General features: G+C 38.9%; 1 protein-coding gene across 1 annotated transcript; it reads right to left on the reverse strand.

The window, feature by feature from the left end:
- Window positions 1-765: 765 nt before the first annotated feature.
- Window positions 766-18,745, reverse strand: LOC131770210 (ubiquitin carboxyl-terminal hydrolase 25). Its single transcript, XM_059085922.2, has 24 exons — window positions 18,602-18,745; window positions 16,803-16,883; window positions 16,114-16,185; window positions 15,138-15,156; window positions 14,641-14,694; window positions 14,228-14,301; window positions 13,793-13,824; window positions 12,980-13,151; window positions 11,802-11,879; window positions 11,155-11,253; window positions 10,700-10,756; window positions 10,154-10,248; window positions 9,208-9,275; window positions 8,178-8,326; window positions 7,519-7,646; window positions 7,084-7,179; window positions 6,283-6,608; window positions 5,291-5,361; window positions 4,471-4,813; window positions 3,556-3,898; window positions 3,136-3,208; window positions 2,685-2,764; window positions 1,873-2,192; window positions 766-1,116 (listed from the first exon to the last, which is right to left on the reverse strand). Exons 1-24 carry the CDS (start codon window positions 18,632-18,634, stop codon window positions 938-940), a joined length of 3,042 nt encoding a protein of 1,013 aa, XP_058941905.1. The 5' UTR covers window positions 18,635-18,745; the 3' UTR covers window positions 766-937.
- Between the last annotated feature and the right edge of the window lie 66 nt (window positions 18,746-18,811).

The raw sequence follows: 18,811 nt of genomic DNA on the forward strand, positions 1-18,811 counted from the left end.
ACATGCGTTGTTACGCCGGTCAACTAATAGAAAGTGCTGTCTGATTTAATGCTCTCATGACTCGTGAGATATTGTGTGTTTCGACGTCTTAGTTGAACGGATCAAAAACTATGAAGTAATCGAGGCGCCAGGGCTCTTTCTCCATTCTCTGTTGTAAAATGTTATTTTCTACAGGTTCCAGGTTACAGAGTGTTTAGTCGGCAGCATAAACGCACATGTGTGTGTATACTGAACTTATACACTGGGACCGAAAAACTGCAAAGAAAGCATGTAGTAGGTGTGATTTGCTTTTGATATCTTTCGGGATATTTCGTGATTTTAACTGACTCAGCTTTATTGGATATTTCGTGAGATTTCGCGGGATAACTGTACATACATTGTCCTCCCCCCTTAAGTTACTTCACTTTAGCGCAATTTTCCACTGAGTGTCGAAAGTAATCCGCGATTGTATGTTTTTCTCTACTGCGCTCTGTGATTGGTTCAGAAACTCGCGCCACCTTTTCGACTAACCAGATGCAAAACCAAAGCCAAACGTTGTGGTTGGCGCCTATGATATTTTCCTCTTTTCTAATTGGCTGTTGTGATCACTGTGGTTTTGGTTTCACCAACTCATAGAAATGCGCTGTGCTATGCCATTTAAAGAGTAGAACTTCCACACTTATGTTGGTAGTCATTTATTTAATCCAACAAATGCACTTAGCTTGAAAATCTTAAATACGACGCACTTTATTTATTCATGCTGTATGTACAGAAACATCCAAACGCTTTGAAGAATTGAAACTTTGTACCATGCTATCGTCGTGTTTCATTGAGAGAAATGGACGGAAATGTTAATTGTATTTTTTTTTTGGCTCGAAAAGAGGAGAACGTAGGCGATGTGCTTTGGTGAAGAAGGAAAGGTCTCCCAGAGTTTCGGTTCGTGTTCGGCGCGGCTTCGTTACGTCGTAAAAGCAGTGGGATTAGCGTGTACCAGTTCCATCGCCCGGAAAAATCTATCGCAGAGGTCGCGTGAGCTTGATGGTCGTATAATTGGCGGTGCTTTGATTTCAGAGCAAGATTCACTTGTGACATCAAGAAGCTTTGGAAGGTATTCTTCAAGTTTGACACGATGGCGATCTAAATAAAAAAAAAAAGTGGTGATTTATTCAAACTGTTTCATATTAAATTGTGGTAGGGTTGGTCAAGTAGCTTGAACCAATACAAGGTCTTGTATAATAAAGGCATGTCAATCATTCTAAATTATTCGACCTCCATGTTTAGAGCACTTGGGTTACAGCGACACTTGTGGAATTAATTCTACTCAAACTCATACGAAGTGCTCAATCTCTCAGTTTAGCCCCTTCTCACCAACCCTCCCCTGTATTGCGCTAGAACATTTACTATCAGAAAAATTATAAAGAGGGAGAAGGAAGCGGTTAGTGTCTTTTTCACTGAAAAAATAGGGTGTACTTAAGACTGTCAATGAATGGAATACTAGTGTGCTTTACCATAGCCAAACAGCTTTATACTTTCCATATATGCTCAACTCCAATTCCTAAAAACTGCTCGAATTACGAAAATATCAAATTGATATTTCTCCCAGAACTTGACTTGACCTGACTCGAAATTTTCAGTGATTGTAGACACAAGAACCCATTCATACCAGCAAAACAAGTCTAGTTTAAGGCGGGTTTAACTGAATGAAAATCAGATGGGATGGGATTCAAGTAATTACGAACTTGCATTTTCAATGGGCTTAATTCAAAATTAAAGCAACCTCTATGAATTGTTTAAAAAGGCAGTTTTAAAACATTTTAAACTTTGGTGTGAATGGAGCATGGGACTTGCAAGGGTTTGTCACGTAATCTTGCGTGACGGAACCAGTTGACTCACCATCAAGAGGTAATCCCAAGAAGTTACACCAGCAGCTTCTGACCTGTTCCACAGCGGCGGCATCGTCGGCCTCCTGTGACGCAATGAGTCGAGGTATACATGGCACCACCAGTTCGCTGACTAGCTCCAGACCCGCGCATACCGATTTCCAATCGTTACCCTCAAACATCCCTACTGCCAACTCATTCAAACGGAGAAAGCAAACGCGCCGGTAGTGAGCCAGCAGTTTCTCGTCCATGGCTTGGCCGGGCAAGTCTGGGTTGAAAAGCTTGGAATTCAGTGTACACGCGTGTACCAAATAGGGTAATGCTTCACGAAATCTGCAGACAGAATCATTTTTGAAAACTTAACGTTGGGTGTAGTTCCTCTGACAAGTGAGTTACCAATAATTTAAATGGTAGAAAGGGTTTAAATTTCGAGTTCATTCCACAACCTTAGAACAAAACAGCAAATTAAAACTGGAAAAAGTTTTAAAATAAAAAGGTATGATACACAGAAGGAATTGTTCAGTCTAAGGAGAGTTGACATATCTAAGCCAATGACCATGTAAAATTAACGTTTTAGGTTCCTTAGATTCCAGAAAAGGGGGAGAGAGTGGGTGATCATTTAACGGTCAAGTCACCCAATGAGATTACAGACATTCTAAGAGGGCACACGCTTAAATTTACTAAATGGCATAAATGTCTCCTAAATAAAGCTACTGAGCTCTGCTTCACAAAGAGTGTACTATGATGTTGTATAGGGTGTTACAAACTTTAATTCTTTGGATCAAAAGTGACGAGCTTTGATTGGTGTAGTTAACTTGTACGTACTTCGAATTGTGTAAATGCTCAAGACCCGTCAGGAAACAAGAATTCACTTTTTGGAATTGGCTGTATTTCTCTTTCCAACCCTGAAAAGGAAGTAGATACATGAAACCATGATCCCCTATCGTACCAAGATCGATTACTGTAGCTTTCCCGGTTGCATTTCGGGAGGGCAAATGTTACCCATTAAATTTAAAATGATTGTAACCTGATGGATTTTACGAGAAAATTACCCTAGGAGAAGAGTCTTCCTACAACTGAATGCGCAATTGACAACAGAGTCAAGTCATCGTAACTTTCAATAGGTACAATGGCATATAACAGAAAGGAACAATAAGCACTCAAAACAGAGGTGAACGCGCTTGAGCGCGGGAAAATGGACGTGGCTTAGTCAACGAAGAAGATAGTCAACACTAGCAGGTTTGTGATGAAAAAATGTACCGAAATTTTGCGTAACCTGGAATTCAATATTTGTTCCTTCTCTTTCTGCATTCAATCTGTTGTGTCCCCACTGTTTCACCAGAAGGAGCCTTAATTGAAGATAAATAAAAGACAATCAATTTCATTAACGTGTTTATCTGTATGTCACTGGTGTCACTATCTCGGCTTTGACTGGTCACTGATAAGCAGCTAACACTGTTTTCGTTTCGGTCAAATATTTCATGCCAACAGACCATAGTTTTTACACGAAGGCACGACGTAATACTAACAAACTATTGGCACGTATTGGACACTAAGCTGCACTCCTATCCTCCATAATGTCCTCCCCACCCCACCCCACCCGACTAAATCGCCATCTTGACTCTTCCACCCAATTTTTACTCTCCAACTTCCTTGAATTTCCCATTCCCTCTCTTCTCTCGATTTCTAAACTCACGTATCCTCCTCCTGTGTCTTGATATCATCCACAACTTGTTCCAGTATGGCCAAACTGATTGTCTTTTCTTGAGCTTTACACTTCATTAAATAAATTGCAAAATGCTCTAGGCGCACATCTCCAGGGTGGTCTGGTGAGTACTCTCGCGAGATCTTCTCCAGATTGGTCCTTTGTTCAATGCACCACTTTGTCAGTGCTTCCTCTACGCCCAGGCTCCTTGCAGCCTCGGCCAGTGAGTTCAGATCGGAGGTCTCTTCATTTTCTGGTGTATCGTGTGTCTGCGTACTGGACTCAGATTCAATAACAACGTCTGGTCTGGGAACTATCGCTTTACATTGATTTTCTGTGCGGGAAATACAATCAAGAATTGATCAATCAGTTAGCTAAATAGTCAGTCAGTCAGTCTGTCAGTCTGTCAGCCAGTCAGTAATTCTGTAGATCAGTCCGTCAGTCAGTCAGTCGGTCAAACAGTCACTCAGTCTCTTAGCCAATCAGTCAGTCAGTTTGTCAGTTAGACAGTCAGCGAGCCTAGTCAGTTTATCAGCCAATGGATAACTCTAACTCACACCGTGTGTCGGTCAAACGATCCATCCAAAACAAAAAAGGTCATCGTTGTTTATTACTTGCCTTAATCTGTGCCCTTACGACTCAAAAGAAATATATTGAAGGCATTGTCATTTACCTCTTGCCCCGGTAAAGAAAATCGATAGTTTGGGGGTCGTTAGTTTCGATAGAAAACAACTTCCAGATAACTACAAGTTGCACGGTACGTGGGCGTTTAAAATTACAGAATCATAATGATTTTCTTATTTTTCTCCTCTTCTTTACGAAACTTTTGTTTAGGTTGTACCTTTTGAACGGGTCGCTTTTTTTTTTTATATAATCAAAAAGGACAAATTGAATCCCCGCTCTTACCCGTCTTCGCGAGTTGTTTCTCGTCCCAATCTCTCATCTCGTTTTCAAACTCAGCGTTATCTTTATCAACAAGCTCCTTCAAGTCCAATGGCAACTCATGTATACTACCACCGGCGCCAATGCAACCTTCGCGACGAGCGTCAATATACATGAGGCAGTACGCACTCACGTTACGATAGCTACCCAGAGACTCACGAGATACCTCTTCCCACGTGACTTCACTGACTGTAATGTCGTTGAACTTACACCATCTCTGTTGACTGGGATCTTGAATGTATGCCCAGTAATGGCCGCCTGAAGCTTGACCTTCGTGGACAAGGACTGCGTGAAGACGGTACGGTAACTTAAAGGAAAAAAAGCAAGTAAAACTGAAAAGAGGTTATGTCCCTGTTTGTACATATAGAAAAGCCTAAAGTTTTCAATTTCGTTATTAACAGAGTGAGTTCATTTTCTACAATATTCCATCCTCGCCCCTCTGGCATATCTCTGTTATCGATCTAACGCTTCGTAACCTCTTTCAAGCTGAGAGAGTCAAACTCATCAAGAAGTTACCACACCCATACAACACCGCACCGCACCTATTTCTGACTTTCATTCTGTCATGAATTCTGTATTTGCCTATGAAAAGAGCTGATAATAACTAGGAGGATGATAAAGAACGATTCTTCCAATCTGAAGAAAAAACTAAAGAGTTTCTTCAACTAATTTAAATATTTTTAAATGCTGAATGTGGGTCAGAGACGATGGCTGACCTCTCCACATCACAGCCCATCTTTTTTGTGTGTTCACCTAATTATTCAAAGAACAAAGTTCGACTCACTTTCTTAAGATGTGCATCGTCATAAATATTGGAAATGGCGTCTTCGGTTTCTCGAAGGTGGGAGTTTAGATCTTCCAAACAACAAAATAAAAATCAAGGCTTCAGTCATTATAAATTCTAAGTTAAACACATTACCGCTTCACTACGGCCCACTGTTTGATGAAACAGCTCCATGAAAAATCCATCAAAAATAACAACCCCTTTAGCGATTTAGTCGATTTCTTAACATCACATAGCCACCGTATGGAAAGAGCTACTGTTTTGCGCACGAACATTGTCTTCTTTTTGGGTTTGCAACTGAAGTGAAACAGTACCAAGGATTTTTCACGTTCCTGCAACCAGTTGGAATGAGGTTACGATCTCTCTGGCTACGACTGCATGCTTGAGAGACTATTCTCCATCTGGGCTTCCTCATCCAGGTCAAATAACCTCTGTCAAACCAGCTTGTGAGCAGCTCGATATAAGCGCTGCGCCTTAACGCTGAGGCCTTGACGGGGAAGCAAGCCAGCGGGGGGACTGGCACTAATATTGTCGTGCGGATCTCGCGGGCTAAAACCAAATCTCGAGTGGGCGAAGAAAGGCTCATAGGCTATCATTAGCCTACATACAATGTCTTCTTTTGCTCTTTCAACCAGCATCCCTTATAGCGGAGCTCGCAGAGCGTAGCCCCATAATTATACAAAATAGTAATAACCCATCAAGCCGAAAAAATTTGGATGTACGACCGTACGACCGTACAAGGTGCTACTTTTAACATGCGTGGTCAACTGTACCGCGGGCACGCCAACGCCACGGCTTTGTTCAGTAGTCCAGTGGTTAGTGCACTGGGCTCCGAGTCGGACGACTCGGGTTCTAGTCCTAGCCGGGGCAAGGCGTTTTGCCATTGAAACGTGCGGGAAAAAAAATGCGAGCTCCGCTTTTAGGCTTGGCTAAATCTATATATTATTGCATTATTAACGAGTATATGAAGTTAAATCACAGCAATATTTCACCTTTAGCATCCTGTTCCATCTCTTGCTTCCACCGCCTTAGGCAGCCCTCCAGCACAGCCACTTCCGTTTCTGTTACGTGACGAGGCGCTGGGGTCCACCGTACATCGGACAAAGGGCACGGAGAAGGGGTAGGTGAGTGTGCATCTGTCACCATTCCCATGGTGCTCATGGGTGTGGGTGAGCCTGACAGAGGAGTTTTCATATCTACATCTACATCAGAATCGAGTTCATCGCTTGATGGAGGAGTGCTTTGAACGAACGATAGAGCACTGTCTAGAACTTCTTGGATAGGACAACGTCTGGAACCTTGACCGTACTTAAGGTACCTAAAATATGATAAGGAGGTAACGCGTAAAGAAAACTTTGTACCATGGGACGAGAGTCTTTTTCTTACAAAACCAACGCCGTGCTGCAATGATAAGTTCTAGTAAGCTTTGTTAAGAATCTATCCGTGTCACATCAATTTTTTTTCCGCTTTGTATAGCCTTTCGGATCGATTTCAAGTACTGTCAATTGGCAAATCGCGTGATTTCAAGCAAATCTATCGGTTGTAGTCACAGGTTCCCTTAGATTGTCAATTACACTGGTCAAGCCCCTCTGTCAGAGCTCTGCAACGAAAAACGTAATCAATATTGCAAATAATCAACCAAAGAACGGATTGGTGAATCGAGAGATGATGTTAATGTTTCAACGATCACCATCACAACTTTTTTCTTGACATGACGCAACTGGAAACACGTGACATCGACTCATTAACCATACACAAACGTCACTCAATGACAATAGAGTTTGAATTCTCACTTTTCAAGGCTGCCTTTAAGCTTGGCTCTTCGTTCTTTTAATTTCTTCACCTCTTCTCTGTACGTTCTCGTTATTTCCTTGTTAGGCTCCATGTACCTGTGCCAAGCACAACAAATTATAGAAATATCAGACTCAAACGTAATTACTCACGAACACGCACTACTCAGCATAGAATCAGCATGTCCCAGGCGTCCATTTAGTAAAAACGGGTCGTTCATCACGAGACCCGACCCAGACCTCTCTCGCTTTTTCGGCACTCGTGCATTACTATCACGCTGTTTACTATTTCGCTCTATTTTACAAACTGAACGCCTTCAATCAGAAAAAGTAATCAGTTAAACTACGTTACATCAATTGAAGGGAGTAAATCATCTCAGAATGTCGCAGACTTTGTAATTAAACGTTTGGTTTGGTTACATTCGAACAAATCCCTACCGGTCCATGAAGATAACTCGGTCGAACAAAAATCTCTCATGTATTTTTTCTGCTCTGCCTGTGGATTGATTGAACAGGAATCTAGAGAGCATGAACTTGAGTACAACTGGAAGACGGGTGAACCAGTGCTAAAAGAAAGGAGAAATCTTCAGGTTAAGCAAGCAATAGAATCCAAAACGACCCAACTTAAAATGTTGGTATGAAAGTAGCTAAAACAGCCAGGCTACGCTGTAAAACATTGTCAGAAAAAGTCCTTCGGGTGCTGAACAATGCCACACGATAACATGTTCTCCCATCTGATTTTTAGTCACAAAGTCGCTTATGAAGGGATCAGTGCCTTGTGCAGAAGCTCCGCATCGTCTGTGAATCAACCACTCTGACGTTAAGACCAATGTAAAACGTCTGTTGCATTAAGACATATTAAGAAAGCTACGTTCGCTTTGCATTTTTAGAGTTTGCTGGTGAAATGTGAGTGGTTTTAAAAAAACTATTTTTGGACGATTTTGCTGGTGGCCGGTTTTACTCAAGGCTGGAAAAAGGACCACCACGGTAATGAACCCATTTTCAGGCTTGTACCCAAACTGACTCTGTTGGAGTTCATCACCTTGAAATCAAGGCTTCTCAAGCGAAGGTTACAGATTACAGCCGATATACCCCACCTCCTGTCCAGACTTTTGTGATCCTTCGGGACCTACTGGTTCAATCTCTACTTGAGCCATAGCTCCTTCTAAGCTGTCATGAAGGTCACCATAGCCTTGAACTTGCAGGGGAAACGCTCCAAATGTTTCCTTCTTGCTGAAGGTCTTACCTACAGTAAAGCATATGGAGCACACATGTAGTGAAACTATACGATCCAGTTTACCTGTATACTTAGTATTACCTTTGATTCCGACAAAATCATTTAAGAGTGAGATGAACGTGGAACACAGAAAATGTCTGAATCCCCACAAGGAATCGAACCTTCCTTTGCATAATTCCTTTGCATAATCCCCTCCCCCCCCTCCATCCTCCGAAAGAAAAAGAAAAAAATCGCCCGGGCGCATCACTTCCCAGAGTACACGCAGAACTAGGATTTTTTTTCTGTCGCCGACAGTTGATGATTGACGCAAGTTATTTCGCTGCGAGAGACGGAATACTAGAGCCACACAGCGGCCTTTAAGTAAATGTCTCTCGAACAGATAAATGATTCTTTTTCGTCATCAAGTAGTTTCCATCTTAAGAGCAGGGATTCCTTGAGAAGATCTTTGGTAAAATTTGAAAGTGTTCCGTTACCGAATCAAATGAAACAAAACAATTCCTCAAACCGCATATAACATTCTCTATCATATGGCAAAGTAGTTCTGAGGTAAATCCGAGCGTTCTAATTGGTTCTTAAATGGTCTGTCTTTTGCCACAAGGACCGTTTCCACGGAAACGGTTAAAAGCCGCGTCGTGTATTTTAGTTCGCGAAAGAAAACAAATTCAAATACACAAGTTTGGTTCGAGTGCCTTATAGCAAACTACCTATAAATCTGGCTTGCTTTAGCCGTACAGGTGAATACTGGCCCTCGGTCCTTTTTGTACGGACCTCGCGTAATGCCACCACCACGGACCATTAATGTGTCCCAGCGCGCCCCTCGCGCTCAGTCAGTAAGAAGTAATCATTCGACATAACTAAACTGCACACTCAGGTAACGCAAATAAACTCACCTTCGTAGACACCTTCCACGTTAGACTCGCCAAAAAACAATTCGACCACAGGATTTAGGTCTTTGCCGCTGCGAAAAAAATTAATGGTGTTCTTTGTGTCTACACAAAACACGTTAAGTTTTTTAAATGCTGATATTTTTACAAACCAAGTGAAAAACACATTCTTGATTTTCCATCCAAACCAAACAACCACGAGCTGGTCATTCAAAGAAAGTTTAGCTGTTATCTAGCAAAGCTTTATTCAGGGTTCGTACCCTTTTTCAGAAAAAAATTTCAAGGAATTTTCCAGGAATTTTCTTATTGCTTTTGTTAAGCAGATTTCCAGGGCATTTCAGGACCTGTAGTCTTTTTCGAGGACTTTCCAGTCCTGGAAAATGTCAAAATAAAATTCCAGGACTTTCCAGGTTTTTCAGGACCCGTACGAACCCTGTTTATTCTAAATCATCTTCATTTGGCCAAACGTTTATTCTCAAGGCTGACTAGTGTGACGAGTGTCAACACAGGAAAAACCTATATTTATATTAAAAGGCTAACTCTTGAAGAAATATATAACACCAAGACGATACATTTCATTCAATTAACCGGCCCTCGGTGGAAGAGTTGTTCTAACTAGGAAACACAATCACGCTACATTCAAGAGTTGATTACAACTAAATTACATCAAATCCAACCCGAGGCTTCCAATCCAAAAGACAACCTGTTCAAGGCACTTGATAGTGAAATTATGTACCCTTTATAGAACTCAAGACCCGCAAAATCATACCCTGATTGGCGGCTCATATCATTTCGAGCCAAATAACGAGGTGTTGTCATGGCAAGACGCTTACCATAACGGTACGATCAGTTCCTTAGCATAAAGAAACCTTTGTTTTCTTCTTCGGCAAACACCAATAATACTCATGTTTCTTTCAAGAATTAGATGTCAGACATTGTGATCATTACTTACTTCCTAATTGGACTGCCGTCAATGCCGTTGTTGTGGTTGACTTTAAATGAGTCTTCCAGCCATTCCAGCAACTTATGAGTGAATTCACTGACATCCTAAAAATAAAAGAAATGCAGCAATCAACCTTCAATATGAGCGCTGAAAGACGCGCGTTTCTCCGCCCGCGGACAAATTTGAGGCGAGTCGGGGAGAGGTTTACCAAGGGTCTGGTACTGATTATGAAGTTTCCTTATTAGCAAGGCTTGCGTTGCTCAAAGCCTCATACTTCCCCGAAGACGAAGAAACGCTTATGCCAAGCGCTAATAATGAGGGCAAGTCTGCAAACTAGGCAAAAATCGATAGGGACATTGTCAACAATGATTGCAAGACCCTTGGGCCAAAAAAAAAAGAGAAGAGAAAACACAATCAATTATCACTAGAATGTGAACACTGAAGGAAAAGGAGTAAATACAGTCATTAGACTTTCATTTTGTATTCTGTGATTTTGATCACGCCGCATTTGTTTTCCAAATTACATTTCCTACAAGGGTCCTTAAATGTATATACCTGTTGGTTTCCAGGATTACTTTCACTCCCATTATACTTCAGAGCTTCCTTTAATATCTGCAAGCAAAAAATTTTAAAGGAAGATGTGGTTTCCAACAAAACCCCACTAAAATCTACTCTATCAACAAGTGCAAACGTGATAATCTAATTCAGAGAACACATGCCAGCTCTAGTGAACTAAGATGACATCCTGAGGCAGGACCAAGTTATGGAAAAAAAACCTGCATTGGGAAAGAATTGTTTGGGCTAATTAGAGAGTAAGTACTAGTCATAGACCCAATACAGGTCACTGCCATTGACAATCAATTGAAGGAAGAAATTTCATTCCCCTTCCAAAAAAAAAAATTAAAATTTCTGTTATTTTCTCCACTGGCTTAGCTAAGGAAGGCCCCCAATTGGTTGCTCACACCCATTTGTTTGTTATTGTGCTTTAGAGTTCAAGTAAAGACACACACCTGTACAGCTTTGGTTGGATCCACATATTTTCTTTTACTACCAAGCATTAAGGCAAATAAGAATCGCAGCTCTGTCATGAAAGACACACGATAACCATCCTGTGAAACACAATAAAAAGGACAGCAAGTGAAACAGGGAAAATCCCCACACAAAATTAGCTGATGTTGTCACATTTACTTTATCACAAAAAAGGAAACAAAAAGCTGAATTTCATCCCTAAATAAAAATTTGTTCACATAACACCCAATGCTTCTAATAGCCCATTCACACCCTTTACCAACCCAAGCATAATTTCTCATGCCAATATCAACACAATATAACTGAAAGTAAATAAGTACTAAGATCTCAGCACTAACAATATAATAATTATATGGCAGAGGATGAGGAGAATTACGATTGAAATCTCCAGCATAGAAAGTTCACCATAATTTCAGTTATAGATCAAGAGTTGACCAGACAGCCCAGTGGAAAAGTATCTGACCTCTTGACAAATGTACATAAGAATATTAGCCTTACAAAGTCTTTTGAATCTCATCTGCAACAACAGGATTCAACTAAACACTGTACATGTAAATACCACAGACACATACAGATTCAGAGTCAACCAACCAACAGTTAAATGACACTAGAAAAGATCATCACTCACCTCAGGTTTTTCCTGAGGATCCAGTGGAGGAGTATAGTTGAGAACCAGTCGTCGGAAAACAGGAAGATGAAATAATGACTGTTGAGTAGGAAGGAAAAAGAAAAGGGCATTTCCAGGAAACACTGATAAGAAATTTACTGGGTAAAATGATTTATATTCTAAAGTCAGGACTAGTATTTTTTAGCCACAATAATAATAATAGTAATAATACTAAGTTTATTGCAAAAAGGCAGAGAAAGAGTTTCATCAGTATGATAGCTTCATGTGAGTAACCAGGGCAGAAATTCTCCTTACAATAACAATACAATATCAAAAAGACAAGCGATGAGAATAAAGAAAAATATCAATGAGGGGATTAGTGGTTGATCCAATGTCAAATTCTCTGGACTAACATCATAGCATTTGTAAGGCAGACAGTAAGGAGAAATACTGGCAAGATCTTGAAAGTAAAATTAAAACAAGAAATGGACAACAGATGAGGCCCTGGTCAAACTGCTGTTAGTATTTGACTAGTGACAGATGTTTCATTGTTCCATGCAAAGCAGTTCAAAGGTTTGTCTTTATACAAATCTTTTGTCTGCTTCATATGTGGATTTCTTTAGCATCCCTGTTTACTAACACCAGCCATGAAATATGATTATGTTAACTGGAGTAGTGATTGGGAATGCAGTATACCTACTCTTTCCTTTCTGTGAAAATATAGCTAGAACAAGTGGGTAAGAATTTCATATCAAACATCTGTGGCAAGCTTTTTCTTACACAAAAACCTGTATGGTGTAAGTTGGTGCTCAATATCAATTTTTTTGGGTTGATTTTTTTTTTTACTTATGGGTCTTCCTCAAAAAGGAGGGACTAGTCCTAAACTACTATTATGGCATCTCAGTCCTAATTTCTGTTATACTAGAATACAACTTGCAAGGGTTACCTAAATCTTTGAAATCTCAAATTGTTGCAAGAAGAGTACAATTCATACTTCACATTTGAGATAAAAAATCAGATATGTTCTGGAATTTAGTGTGCCTCTTGTTTAGTGGGAAATTTGCTAGCAAGAGAAATGCATGAACTGATGAGTCTTCAAAAAATACACCAAAGTATAGAATTCTTTAGAAATGCACCAAAATGATGACACTGATGAGTCTCCAAGTTGTCAACATGTCTGTAGTAACAGATATACAAACCTGAATGACAGCACTAAACCAGCATGTGTTCCCTACATTCTTCAGGCCCACAGGGCACCCATCTAGGCGCTGACGCTCATAAGGATTCACAGGATCCACAAATCTCACCCAAGGATCACCTCTCTTCCGCTTTAGACCAGATTTATTTTCTGCTAAACTGGCTTCTAAAACCCTTCAAAAGAACACAAATGCCAAAATGAGTTTTCTTCAGTGGCTCATGAAGAAATTGCATATGAAAACCTGGTTTTGGAAAAAATGTCACTGACCACTAAATGTAACAAGACAGCATGATTATAGAAGTGAAACACTTATCTAAAAGTTTTATTCTTTTGACACACCAATTCTTTGATGGATAAATATGACCACAAGATTTCATGCTTTTTCCTTGACAATGGCACCAACAGCTTATGACCATTTAATTAGGAAGAGCAATTATAGTTATGCATTCATCAGTTGGAGGTTTAGTACTTAATGAATATTCAAACCATTTTCAATAACTTAGGAAATGAAAATCATGTAATGAATGATTAGAAGAAAGTAAAAAGACCCATAAATGGTGAACAAACCTAACCCTTTAACCCCTAAGAGTGACCAGCATCTAATTTCTCCCAACAGTATCACCCCTGAATCACACATTAAGGTCATGAGAATAAAAGAAATGATCCCAAACTCAAGAAGCTCTTGATTGTTAAACAGATTCTCCTTGACAGCATCTTAGGAAATGTGTACAGATCAGTATGGAGAACTTTCATTCTGAAGCTAAGGTGTAAAGGGTGGGTTAAACATGATCTTGAAGTTTGAAAAATATTGTACCTGCTTATATCTTGTTCTTCTACAGTTATACCCTAAGATCAAAAGAAAATAAACTTAAGAATGTAAGTTGCACCAACAGTTCATAAATTTTTTAACTTGTTAATTGAAACATGCTGTGGCTCAATTTTATTTCTTAGATTAACAGATTTCAACCAGGTTTGATGTTATTTTGAATTCTTTTGCCAAAGGAAAATTAGAGTTAAACTGTCTTGATTGATTCTAGAAGAAGGGAAGAATTCTTCTTGCATTGTGTTGCACATCACTGTAAATTTTGGTTCCTAAATGTAAATAACTAGGTGCATCTTTTCTAAATTAGTTATTTTATTGGTATCCTAGTCTAGTATCTAAATAATGCCAAAATAAGTTAAACCAGCAATTTTAATTGTCTCCAGCATTCTCCCAACAAATTTTAATATAACAAAGTGTATACCACACCTGTGCCTCTCGTAAACTAAGAGCAATTGCATATTCCAAGTCTTCTGTCTCTTTAGTTAGGTCAATTACATCAGCTAAAATGATTAAAAATTATATTAAGAAGAAAAATGGTTAGTAAGCATGTACAGTCCTGTTATTTTATTCAACATGGGTGTCACTTATATCTGATCAATGGAAATTCGGTACAAAGTGTTCAATTTAAAGAGGCATGAAAATACCATATGGGTCAACACAATGACCTCGTTTGAAAGTTTCAAAGCATGCTGTAGTAAAACCCTGTTTAAACACAAAACACACAAACTGCAATAAGCATGCTTTGCTGTGCTTAGAAGAGTAAAACTAACCCTAGATTGATAATGAAAATTGCTTTCACTACATATAACTGTAATTGATAATAATCAACAAAATCTTACTTTGTGGTCTGCCAGGAGCATTTTGCGGTCCTATAAAGGTCTGTGTTCCTGTTCCTATTGAAAATTGAATTGAATTTGGTATCAATCATAAATGGTGGCACTTGGTTATCAAAAGTTTACACCTTACCATAAAGGTGACTTTAGATGGGCTGAGATCAACATATTAAGATTAATTTTCTGTCTTTAAATAAGACATATATTAGTTCCTTGGAATTTCTATTTGGATATTTGGATGTCATTGAAACAAAACAGTCAATAAGCTGGTTTCACTCTAGAAAAAATTCTCAACATCGGGGCAGTTTATAAACTTGTTTTTCAATCAATTTTGTCCTCTAAAACCTACTTTCTAACCTAATCTAGTGCAGTTTTTTAAAGCCACTGGTAACCAATGTTTTCTGGAAATCTGCCGACTTGTGGAATAAAGAATTTGTGTATTTTCATGAATCTGTGTGATAAGCACACATGAATGTACTGTTAGAGATCTTAAAACAACTCACCTGTTTGGTTTGCAACACCCTGTTGGAGACAAAAAGACAGTTGTTTTCTTTTCTCATTTATCTATCCCATATACCCATTGAACAAGCCCACAGTAGGAGATAAGCTAGCCTAAAGCTCACCTGACATGAGAGATAGAAAGTCATAAACCTTAAAACCAAATATCTATCTTACAAATCAGCACTTTGCTTCCCTTTACAATAAGCAAATGTACGTTTTGTTTCATGAATTGATTATGTGATGAATCATGCATTACCATGTTATCTCCCATGGCATTAACTCTAATATACAATTACACAAACACACACATATCCACAACCCCCAATTTTCTGACTGACAAAGGGAACACTAAAATCATCAGCTTTTCCAAATTTCCTGTGGTGCTTTGACAGACCTCATCTGGTTCAGGGTTGTAACTAAAGAAATTGTCTGTCATTTAATATAAGAACTGAGAAGGCTCAAAGGGAGATCTGGAAACAAGAGTTGTGCCCAATCTTTCTCAGCTACTGAACTATGCCAGTGGCCAGCACTTAGAAAAAACTTACAGCTCATAATCAGCCAATAGGTTTACAAGCTACTAAGTCAATCCATGCATACCTAGAAGTATGAAGTACAACCACATCCAAGAAACAGAAACACACCATTAACAAGATTGTTGATGAGAAATTTAGGCTACCAACTGAAATTTCAAGTGAGGGGGCTCAATTATGGTGCATCCAAGAAGGTGCTTTGTGTGCAATAAAAAACTGGACCTTAGGGTTAGTGAAAACACTTGTTTCCCAGCCATTTGCAAAACTAATACTAAAGTTTGTAAGACTTATATTTAAATATTTTCAATTAGATGACAATCTTCTATGTGCTTTAGTGAGTTAATGCAAGTCAAAGCTACTTTTTCCTGCTGAAAATTTCACTGGCAGCCAGTGCCCAACAACAACCCTGCCAAATACCAGAAACATGACATCAAAATGTGAAAAGCACCTTCAATGAGGCATTAGGATTCTGAGTGTCTGTCAACATTGCTATTGCTCTTTGAAGGTCATTGCCACTGGCCTGAAGATACAGCAACAAAAGGAATTCAGAATTATAAAATCAATTCCAGTATCAAATTTAACCTTTTAATCTAAATTCTCCTTAAAGTGACTCTACAGAATCATTCATTAAGATCATAAGAATAAAGAAAATGAATGTCAACTAAAGATACTTTGATTTTTAAATGAATTCTCCTTGTCAGTTCCAAAAGAAATGCATAGAAAAGATTATAGAGAATATGGATACTGATTTTAGGGTGTGAAGGGTCTAAATATAGAAAGGAAGAAGACATGACCAATTGGTTATTGCTGCAGAGTCTGAATTGAGTGGTCTAATGGGTTATGCAAAGAGTTTTAAGGGTGGTCCTGAGAAGGACTGTTATAGGTAGTACTGACTGACAATTGAATAGTAACCTCAGTGGAAGTAGTCATTGAAGGCAAGTTGGCTCCAATGATGACATCCTCTACCAAGAATGTAAGTCATTGCTACCAACAGTAGTCTATCTCATTACTGATCTAACCCAGATGATCAAACTTCACAATCAAAATAATGTTACTCTCCTATTCAGAATATTCACTACCTGATACTTAAACTGTTCTGTTTTTAAGAAGAAAATCAGTGTCTGCTGATTGACTTACAATGTAGGCTTGATTGGCTTGATCATAGGAAGCACCCGTGGCCTCTACAATCTGATTTAGCTCATCAGTATTAACAATAACCTGAATTCATGGACCATAAATAAGAAAAAACAAACCATCAAAATATTTACAAAATCAACATTGAATCACATACTAAATGTGACACTGGTGAAGTTTTTATTGACATCATTTGATATTTACTTGTACCCATTTCTTGTAAATACTTTGATAATTTATATCCCAAAATTCATTTTCTAAAAATCTAATCCTCAACTGACCTCCTTGAATACATCCTTTCTCTTGCTCATTTCTACTCAATTGGTCTCAAGACCCTCCCCCCCCCCCCAAATCCTTGATGGAATACAGTCACACCTGTTTTAAGTGGTCACCCACAGGGTATGGTGGAGTGACCAGCAAATGAGTGAGTGTTTTTTGGCATGTAATATTTGTCCTGACAGTCCAAAGAAGAGAGAGACATGTTATCTGTTATGCACTGATAACAACTTAATTCAAAGTAATAATATTGACTCTAGGAGATAAACATGGAGTAAACTTTACTTAAGAGAGTATGATTAGTTTATTTAAGTGGTTCTGCCTTACGTCACCCTTTGATACAAGCAGAACAAAATACAAACTGGCCACTGGGATGTCTAATAGAGATGAAAATTACAGTACCTAAGGGGAAACAATTTGGTTACTTTGACAACCAACTGCACAATATAGGATGACCATTTAATATTGTGCCGCATAATACAGGTTCAACTGTACTTCTCTCTGAGAAGAAGAAGAAGAAGGCCAAAAAGGACACCACCAAATAGAAGCACTGTTAACTCTTAAATCTAAACTGAACAAACCTCTAAAGAGCAACTCAACCAAAAAGAAAAAAAAAACTGAAAAACTCACACAAAATTTGTACACATGAAAACAATTCTGTTCTGTCTGAAAGATTTGATAACTGATCTGCTGAGAAGTTCAAACAGTGATAGACCTTCTCAACTGATAAATACAATGGCTTTTTTTCTTATTGCTGTGTTGGCAACTTGTTGTTAAATTCTCTCTGCCCTAGTTTTCTGAGACAAGAGTACTTGGACACCCAGCCCTTCTTGTAATACACAGCTTAGCAGATAAAGTGAAATCAATTTTTAACTTGAAACCTTTTTTTGGTCATTACTGTTGTGGGGTGAGTAACTTCTTTAACTACAAATATTGGTCCCTTTTAAAAGCACAGCAGAACCATGCAATTAAAACTTGTATCTGATCATTTTGCTATGGAAGTCACAAGAAAAAATTTTTCGACTATTTCAAAAGTTGAGGATCAAGTTAAATTTCCATGTACAGTTGAAGACACCATGACAAGTAAAGCCACGATCATACACCTGGATCATGTGGCACAGAGGTAAACATAACAACATTTAATCTAGTACTCAGACTAAGATGTTAAAATATAGCAAATTTTACAATATCAATGTCCAGTGGAGTTTGATTCGTTCGTTTCATTAACGTCTCTTTATATTGAGATCCTTCAAAATTTAAGATTTTTCGTCAATTTTTTCGATCGTACATTGGCTGGCCTTTCTTAACACTGTTTTACCTTTTGGATGCCGGATTTCCTTAACAAAAATCCCAATAGTATCTTTCCAGTTCGATCAACCATGTCTTACTCACTAGAATCAGGTCTACATACATTAACTACTAGACTGGTGAACAGTACGTAGCCTACTATGAATCAAATACCAAATCTTCATCAAATACACGCTATCGAGAAGAAAGGAACTGAATTTAGCAGTAGAAAATCTTACCTTATTAGCGGTTGATGGGTGTTCAACTGTCATTACTGTCAAAGCTATCTGGCAGCAAAACGCTGCCGTAATCTACTCACATGTTGACAAAACATAATTACATGCTATCTTTCTGAATCGAACGGGTCGAGGTCGGCGCCATTTTGTGATTACCCACAATACATTGTATCACACTCGACCCAGTCTCTATTATCGCCCAATTTCGGTCTT

The sequence above is a fragment of the Pocillopora verrucosa genome, chromosome 6 (assembly GCF_036669915.1).
Source record: "Pocillopora verrucosa isolate sample1 chromosome 6, ASM3666991v2, whole genome shotgun sequence".
In the NCBI taxonomy this organism is placed as follows: Eukaryota; Metazoa; Cnidaria; class Anthozoa; order Scleractinia; family Pocilloporidae; genus Pocillopora; species Pocillopora verrucosa.